The 9422-nt window shown below is 42.8% G+C and overlaps 1 protein-coding gene across 2 annotated transcripts in view; it reads right to left on the reverse strand.

Annotated features, from left to right (window-relative positions):
* Positions 1 to 4430: 4430 nt before the first annotated feature.
* The window catches only part of Pax3 (paired box 3), a 96389-nt gene continuing 91397 nt past the window's right edge, over positions 4431 to 9422 (reverse strand). The window contains exons 8-9 of one of the 2 annotated variants that reach the window (XM_021156768.1): positions 6489 to 6735; positions 4431 to 5990 (exon numbers count right to left, since the gene is read on the reverse strand). In XM_021156768.1, coding sequence (XP_021012427.1) covers positions 5956 to 5990; positions 6489 to 6735 — 282 coding nt within the window. In that variant the 3' untranslated portion in view covers positions 4431 to 5955. The remainder of the gene's footprint in view (positions 5991 to 6488; positions 6736 to 9422) is intronic. The other variant, XM_021156775.2, reaches the window with a different exon arrangement.

The raw sequence follows: 9422 nt of genomic DNA on the forward strand, positions 1-9422 counted from the left end.
AAACTGCATTTTCATCATCTATATGTACAACTCCGAGCCCTTGGCTTTTCCTTCCCATTTTACAACCTAGAGACAGTTTGCATATGCATGCAGTGAGGACATTTGCAACTTGTCCCAAAGAAGAATGTAAAGTCAGACCTCAAAAAAAAAAAAAAAGAAAGAAAGAAAATAGACAAACTTTCCCTTAAGTCAGCAAGGTTAAGTATAAAGATTGACAGGCAAGTCTTCACAACTGGGTAACTGGTCTAAGAGTGGCTTGCGCTGGCCAACCTGGAACATGAAGCGGAGGTGTGGAAGGACATTGCAGTGTTGCAAGCTCATGACAGGGCTAGCATGGTGTAGCTTGGAGACCTCCAGCAGAGCCCTTCTTCAATGTAAGTGCAGCGGGCCCACAGTGAGCCAGTGTCACATCTCCCATAGCTTTTGGGGTCAGCATAAGAAAGTGATCATCACAGCACATATATGTCCCTTCCTTATGTTTTAACGTCTGCCCTCAAGATCAAAGTGTTCAATAAGTCTTTAGAAAAGACTTTACCGCATCTGAGATCCTTGGAGTCCAAGTCACTATTCGGTTTTCATAGCGGTCTGGCTGTAAACTCTCCTTACTAGCCAATGTGGAAGGCTCAGCCCCAGTCTGATCTCCCTGACTTCTTTTGTCTGGAAATGCAGAAGCCAACCTGACATAAAAACAGAACCTGCCCTTCGCCACTATATCTGCCCAAGTCATTTCTGATTTACCCTTAGACATCCAGCCTCCAGAAGGGTTTCTCTCAGAAGCATTCCTGTGTTTACTGCAGTTTTAGTCTCTCCCTGGGTCCTATACAAGGTGCTGCTTACACTTTACTTTGTGTCTGAGCCCTCCTTGCTGACTGGGCTCATTCCATCCTGTAGTCTTCTGAAAGTAGGAACTGTCTTGTTTGTATTGAAGCCCTACCTCCTAGCATGAACTAGGAGCTCAGTAAATATGCAATATATTCATAAGTAATGGAAAGAAAGAAATCACATCCTGTCTCCTGCAACATTCAAATAATAAAACGATCCATCACAGGCAGGAATCCTTCCTGAGGCTCAGGTATTGTATGAGTTCTGACCTACATGGAGTGGGGAAGCCAGATGAACAGGGCAATAGTGTGCTCAGGGCTCTCCAGAATGACACAAGGTCACAAGAACCTGGAAAGCAAAATGTCCCTACACTTCTTGAGGAAGAAGCCAAGCAGGACTGGTATCTAATGAATGGATAATATGCTTTGACAGCCTCTTGCTGAAGAGGCCATGGTGTGAAAACAACTCCCTTGACCATCCAACTGTACCACACATCTCACACACCATCACTGGATCATCTGAATCACCACACCCTGCTCTCTGATTTAAGAGGAGAAATGAAGGCAAGGACCCAATGGGGAAGGCTAGACTTGTGTGTCCCCATATTTCATTCATTCAAAGTGACTTCTCAAGTGTGACAAGGTAAATGTACTTGGTGATATGTGGATGAAGCTTCAAGGCTCCACTGTGGTCAAAGATGGACCTAAAACCAATTCCCCCACCACTCTGTGTGTGTGTGTGTGTGTGTGTGTGTGTGTGTATGTGTTAAACTCAACAAATTTCCTGTTGGACACTCAATGTCCATCAGAAACACTATAATAGGGGATATACTGGCTTATTAGACCCCTTGTCTCCCACTGTTTCCCTTAGTCTTTGTACCAATCCAACCTCAGCCTTTGGTCGTGCACGAATCAAATTTCCCCTTGTCTAGAGGTCAAGAGAAGAGTCGCTCTTCATTAGTTCTTCATTGATTCATTCCACAGGTGGGTTTGTGGTGTCTATTGTGGGTGAGACTTGGTTCTGAGCTCCTGGGATAAGCTCAGCAATACTGAGAAGACTCTGGAAAAGGCAAATGTGGCTTAGATCACAGCTGTTCTAGCGAGAAGCCCCAGACACACACTCTCTCCCATCTCCTTCATACATCTCATCCAAAGCTAACCTCCAGGTCTGTCGGTGCTTGTCTACACCTAGGGTCTGTCATGCATCCTGTCTCTCGACACTGGTGCTTTCTTGTTTGATATTAGCTCTATTTAACTATGAATTCTTGAACACCAAAAATGTTCGCTAACAATAACTAAGACCCAATTCCTTTTTTTTTTTTTAAGATTTAGTTTATTTATATGAGTACACTGTAGCTGTCTTCAGACACACCAGAAGACGGCATCAGATCTCATTAAAGATGGTTGTGAGCCACCATGTGGTTGCTGGGAAGTGAACTCAGGACCTTTGGAAGAGCAGTCAGTGCTCTTACCCAATGAGCCATCTCTCCAGCCCAAGACCCAATTCTTTATTCCCAGAGTAAGTTTGCCTCTATAGAGACCCTGGCTCTGGTCCTGTGTGCTAATTTTAACTCAAACTGATACAGTGTGAGAACAGATTCTTTGGTCCATTATCCACACAGATCATGTGTTTACCCATTCTCTCCTCCATTTCTAAACTCACAACCATGAACAAGAAGCCTTGTCCATTTAAACATCCCTTTCACCTATGCTTGAATATTTGTATGTGTGTGTCTATGTGTATCTATCTGTGTGTGTGTGTGTGTGTGTGTGTGTGTGTGTGTGTAAATACATCACCAGACTGAGTTACAGGAATAAAATATTTGTGAAATATGATACCTATTGCTAGTGAAACTGCAAAGGAATAACTCTTCAAGCTGACCATAGGATGGCCACAATCTGACAATCTTTAATTCTGGTTGTACTTTTTACTTTTAGCCTTTCAAAATGCACGTGAATGGTGATATGATCAAGGAGGGAACTTTACATATAAACAGGATCAAGCTTAGTTAAATGTCAAGGGTTCAGAGCCCTTAGTGTGGCTTGTCCCAAAAGATGAGAGCCGGGACTCCAGCCCAGGGGAGGTCAGGCGTTCGATTTCTTGGAGATTGATTAGACGAAAAGAAAAATCAGAGCAAGAAAGATCTATGGAGACTTTGAACATGAGAACTGCCAACAGAGCAATAGTTTCGAAGACATCCAGAAATAAGAGAAGGGCATAAAGACATATATCAGAAGGAGAGCTGGGCCCCACATGGCAGGTCCTGGGGTCAGGAGGAAGGCAGGAGAGGGCCCTGGGAAGACCAGCTTCTGTTGTGAAATCCGAGTCCTGGCAGCATGTCTCTCATGCACCGAGAAGGAATTACTTTTTTAAATGCCTGTTTTCAACTTGGGTTTGGCACAAGACTCGGTTGACATAATGCAACGAGTATCTGAAGCAGCTTTTGGAGAGGTAAAATTATGCAGCCCTTACTCCAACGTTTGGTAGAAATTGAGTTTTGCTTCTGCTGCTCCTACGTGCGGTATGAGCCCAGCCTAACCTAACAACTCTGGACCTGGGTCCACTTGGCTGTAAAACAGAGCAAAAGACACTCACCTCACAGGAGTCCTGTGAGAACTGACAAAAAGCAAGTGTTTGGTGACAATTATCTTCCTTTTCTACAACTGTATTATTTAAATTAAAAAAAAAAAGATAATTGTCAGAAAAAGAGCAACAATGGTGGATCAGAAGGGCAAGTGGAAAATGAAAAGAGTATAGGCATTTTTAAAATTTGGAAACTTCTACCTACTATATATCATTTCCTTTGGATAGTTAAAATCCCATGTGTTTTAGATCAGCTGACCAACAGAACTCCCTACCACAATGTTCTAGAATGTTCTGCATCAATGCTACCCAACACAGCAATTTCTCGCTACAGATGATTGTCACACAGTTGAAATGACGTCACATAAGACATTAAGAGGAGTAAGGGAATACAAGAGTTTAGCAGGTGTTGATTAATCGCCTTATAATAAGTAACCATCCAAATGTGTTGAAACAGAAGTTCAACCCCCTGACTCAGCACATTGTGCCGTCACAATGCCGGTGTCTAGTGTTATGCCTGGCACATCTAGACTCTCATGAAATAAGTGTGGGAAGGACTAGGGGAAGAAGAGAAGGAAAGGAAAACTCTGACAGAAGTAGACGATTTCCTTCCAAGGCTGAAATGAGTTGCTAAAACAAAAGTCTTTAAAATAAAATTTTCAACGTGGAGAACTTTGGGAGATGAAGTTAGATCCTGGTGTCCTGAGACGCATATTTATAAATGAGGTTGAAAGGAATTGATATCTCCGAAAGAACCAAAGAAACCAAAGAGGGTAGATGGAGAGGGAGGGCACACTTCTAGATTCCCTATCCCTGACATTGTAAACTCAGTCCTGCGGAGTGTGTTTAAGCCAGCGTCTTGGGTTTATATGTAACTCTTGTCCATGTCACAATCTCATGTACCAGGGACCAGCAGGAGGATGGGTCCACAGTGCCCAGCTTAGCCACCTTTCTCATTCACTCTGCATTCCATCCTCAGCCCCCCCCCCAACACACACACACACACACACACAAAAAGCAGTGTTGGGCACATTTTCATTAACTGTTTATTCATTATAAATAGTAAATATTTACTGCACTTTTTACATGAAAGACATTTTTACAACACATCATTGTTGGTTGAGGCTGCAACACAAAGATACTATGTCTCCTGTTCCATCACCCTGCCCAACGTATAAAATAACTCAGTTCTATGTCTAGTCCTGCTAACACACTACCTCATTGTTCTTAAATCTAAAGGGAATGTATTTGTGCCTACCTCATTCATGGTTCCAAGAACAGAAAGAAATAAATAACAGCACCGCCCACCTTCATCTTCCTCTTAACATTTCAAAACACAGATTTATTGACATCCTAAATGTCACCACATGAATGTATGTAAACCTGTTCCCTATCATCCTTTAATATTGGGTATCATTGTATAATTTAAAAGTACATGAGAGCCATGTGGACATTTTTGCTCTAGCCCTGCCTTTTGTAGAAAAGAGACGAATGTAAACGCCATTGCTGTGGAGAGCTTGATTCTCAGACAAGGTCTCTAAACAAAAGGAAGAAGCAGGATGTGAGTTGTTTGGCAACGAGCAAACATCACTGCACTCTACTACGATGAGTTATGGGCTGCAAAAATAAAAACACCTGCAAAAATATAGTTCTGATTTCATTTCTATCACCTTGGCCACTGCCAAAGCATCTGTGAGGTACACAGTATTGCACGCTGAGAAGCAGATATGTGATGGGTGTCACTTCCTCTACATCATACCCTTCCCCCCACCAACTGGCCTCCAAATCAATGTGACTTGGGAAGTAAATGACATCCATCTATCCCCACAGCAGATAACACACTTTTTCTCATTATCCCACATCTTTTTACAAGACATGTCAGGGACATCGGTTGATAACTAGGTTACAAATGAAGGTATGGTAATAATTTACTGGGGAGATCCTTCACATCTAGTCTAGAGCCCTATCAAATGGTGGTGTTGGTTTTCATATCGGTTTCCAGTGTGTCAAAATCAAGGATTTCTCCATTCCCAATTCACTACATAAGCAGTGTGAATGTCATAAACTTGGTCAGCCTTAGACATCAAACCTGTTAACTTTCAGGAATTCAACTACAATATATGGGAACATTCTGCTTACTCAAAGCACCCCGTGAAAATCAATCAATCTCTTTCTCTCTCTCTCTCTCTCTCTCTCACACACACACACACACACACACACACGGAATGTTTTAGCTTCTTTGATCTGCAACAAAGATTTGGGGACATTTTGATATGTAGCCAGTTACATCACTGTCTTAAAATGGTGCATTTTATAGCTCTGGGTCTTCCTTGTCTCTCCTGCTTTTTGTCCAATATATTCAAAGAATCTGAAAGCAACTACTGGAGAAAGAAAATCAATCTCTTTTGTCTCCACCTCCCCCAAAAGCTGAATTTTTTTTTCATTTATTTTTTGTTTGTTTTTATTTTTTTTTTATTGTTTTGTTTCTGAGAAGATTCTTCATGTCTAGTCTGTGGAGGCCGGAAACAGGGCTCCAAGTGGACAGTTCACTTATGCAATATCTGGCTTGAGATAATGAAAGGCACCTGTAAGGAAACACACGCAGCTTTTTAGGTCATGCTGGGACAATTCACAGTTAGGGGCAAGATCAGCTACAGGCTGACAATGTCATATTTAATACCACGGTATCAAAGGATCGAGACTAATATTTTTATTCCTGAGACAAGTTTGACACAACTCTGTGTCCTGGGCTTATCCCCATATGATCCTGGCGCTGACCTCATTAAGAACATGTGTTTCTAATGCTAGAGGTTATTTCATTTTGGCCAACCTCCGTGTTTTACCTACTGACAATCCGGTTTTCCGTCCCAGCAATTAATAACTGCAAGATGTTATTGACATCAGTTAAGCAAATAATTACACAAGGGAGCCTGTGCTGTAGCAATCAGCTGGCTTTGCCACAAAAAAAAAAAAATGATACTGGGATGAAAGGCTTAAACATGCCTCCAGTTCCCCGTTCTCAAACAAGAGGTGATCTCTCTCCCTTCCAGGAGGAACTACCCCCTAGAACGTCCAAGGCTTACTTTGTCCATACTGCCCATACTGGTAGCCTGTGACAGGGTCCATACTGTAGCCTGCGGTGCTATAGGTGGGGGGACAATAGGGCTGAGATGTGGGCAGACTGTCCACATTCTTCATATGTTCCAGTCTCTGACTGCAGCTGGCTGACACCGTGGTCGTGGGTTCCAGGCCCCCAGTGAGAGGGGAGAGAGCATAGTCGGTCTGAGGCTGGTGCGGTACCCCACCGTGGTTGGTCAGAAGTCCCATTACCTGCAATGACGACGGGCAGAGCAGAAGTTAAAATGTGGGCAGAAACAGATGGCAGCCCCGAACCAGCGCAAGATCTTGAAAGGCCAACTTTTATGTCTCTAGAAAGCCATGGAGGAGCTTTTCTGAAGGCTTTGACCCCGATTCAAAGTGGCAGCCACATGACCTCACCCAAGATAACATCTGACGGCAGTTTCAGCAAAAGGAAGGGGAGGGAGAAGGAAAAGAAGGAAGGAGAGGAAGAAGACAGGAGGAGGAGAGATTACACCATGTCTGCTGTGATAACATCAGACTGGAATTTCAAAAGAAAAGCAAAGAAGCGACAGAGGGAGATGTTATATACGTCTAGAGAGAAAACCATCTAATATAGTACATCTGGACACCCAAGTGATTGTGTGTGTGTGTGTATGTGTGTGTTTCTGGGAATTGGACTCAAGGATTATACATGCTGAGCAAGTCCCACACAGCTACATCCCAACCATGCAATTAAAAAGTCACTTGCATGTATGTGTGTGTGTATGCATGCACATATGTGTGTTTGTGCATGTATATATACATATATATTTGTGAGTGCTTATATGTGTGTACATATATGTGTGTATGTATGTACACATGTATGTGTTTAACACCCCCCAGCACTGCAAAAAATTAAAAAATAAATTTAAGTCAAGCTTTTGTGTATGTATCCTAAGACCTCTATGTCTCTTTTCACCAAGCTCTCTCTCAAAGCAGCTTCTCTTTGGACCCTGGGTGAGCAACTAGAGATCCTTCTCCTCCACAGTGTCCCCTGTGCTTCTCTCATTAAGCCTACTATGTGATTTCACTTTGCCACTTTGATCTGTGAGAGCAGAGAGAGGTGACACTCACTACCTTCCTACCCTAGCACTGCTTGGAAGCTAATGGTGCCAAACAAATGGTCACAGAGTTTCTGGGCAGGCGGGCAGGCTGGTGAAGGTCTACAACCCAAGCCTTCAGAAGGCTGAGGCAAAAGGATTGCCCTGAGATGGAGGCTAACCTGTGCTATAACATAAGACCTCATCTCAAAAGCCAAAGCAAATCAAAAGATCTTCCTAGCACATGCTGCTACTGCCAGGCGATTCCTTTCTTCTTAGACTCGCATGACACACATAGAAGTTTTTTAAGGTGAAAAAATGACCCCAAAGAAATATGCCACCTTAAAAAACACTACAACAAAAGCTCTCTGATCAGCACCACAAAGCTTTTCTCAAGCTCATATTCAATGGCCCTCCCAACCCTTTCATCATGGAATCTCAGAGGGAAATTCATTCAAAAGTAGAAAATATCCACACAAGAAAGTGACTTTCCGCTGGGCGTGGTGGCGCACGCCTTTAATCCCAGCACTCGAGAGGCAGAGGCAGGCGGNTTTCTGAGTTCGAGGCCAGCCTGGTCTACAAAGTGAGTTCCAGGACAGCCAAGGCTACACAGAGAAACCCTGTCTCGAAAAACAAACAAACAAAAAAAAGAAAGTGACTTTCCCCAGAAAGCAACTGCAGAAGCAACCTATTAGCGGGTAGAGAACCCTCTTCTCAAAAACAAACAGTCCTACTAGGGAGGTACCCCTGAGCTGCACAACAGTCCAGCATGATCCTGCAGTTTAAAATTAAAACAGACCACGATCCTCTGTGCTAAGCACAAAGCTGCATTTATACACAGGCAATTCAGGCAACATCCTCCTAGATCCAAGGGCTCTATCACAGTGCGGTTTGAAGCTACTCCTACACCCCCATTAAAGCTTTCTTACTTGGATTGGAAAACAAGATCCCATAACCTCCTTTGGGGAAAGTTTGTGTAACCTTGGAAGTAAGCAAAATCTTAATAAAGTTTTAAATTGATCCACCTTTAATGGGCCACAAGATAAGCATCCCAGAGAGGTGCTTACTACCTTTTGCCATCCGAAAGGTCACTCTTCCCTCTGCCTCGTCTTCCAATCACTGGTAGGAAGGCAGGTAAGAGCAGAACACTGTAAATTCAAATTCTGAAAACCATCCCAGGGATCGAGATTTGTTGGCAAAATCTGTGGCAAAATCTGTGGAAAAGCTAAGCATAGTTTTATTGGGGGTTCCAAGCAAATGACCTTAACAGAATAGGGTGCAAATCCAGAGGCTCACAGCTCCAGGAAGACAGGCACCAGAACAGGTCCTCAGCCTTCACTTTGTGACCCTTTAATATTGTTCCTCATATTGGGGTGACCCTTAACCATAAAATCATTTTGCTGCTACTTGATAGCTGTAGTTTTGCTATTGTTATTAATTGTAATGTGAATATCTGATATGCAGGATAGCTGATATGATGTCCCTGTGAAAGGGTCATTTGACCCCAGAAGGGTCGTGACCCACAGGTTAAGAAACACTGCTCCAGACTACAGCTTCTAGTAAGATCATGCCCATGTTTATAAGCTTATAAGTTGTTTTATAAGTTGATAATGCTTATACAACTATGTAAGAGTTGTTTTCTTCATTTGAAGGGGGCGTGCGCTGGAATTAACTATGTTAAATAAGCCTTTAGGAAAGACCATTTTGACTCTATCCATCCTGCAAAGAAAATATACAGTGGTATTGGGTCAAAAGAAATTCAATTTTAAAGATTTATTTATTTATTATATGTAAGTACACTGTAGCTGTCTTCAGACACTCCAGAAGAGGGCGCCAGATCTCGTTACGGATGGTTGT

Source organism: Mus caroli, chromosome 1 (genome assembly GCF_900094665.2).
Source record: "Mus caroli chromosome 1, CAROLI_EIJ_v1.1, whole genome shotgun sequence".
Classification (NCBI taxonomy): Eukaryota; Metazoa; Chordata; class Mammalia; order Rodentia; family Muridae; genus Mus; species Mus caroli.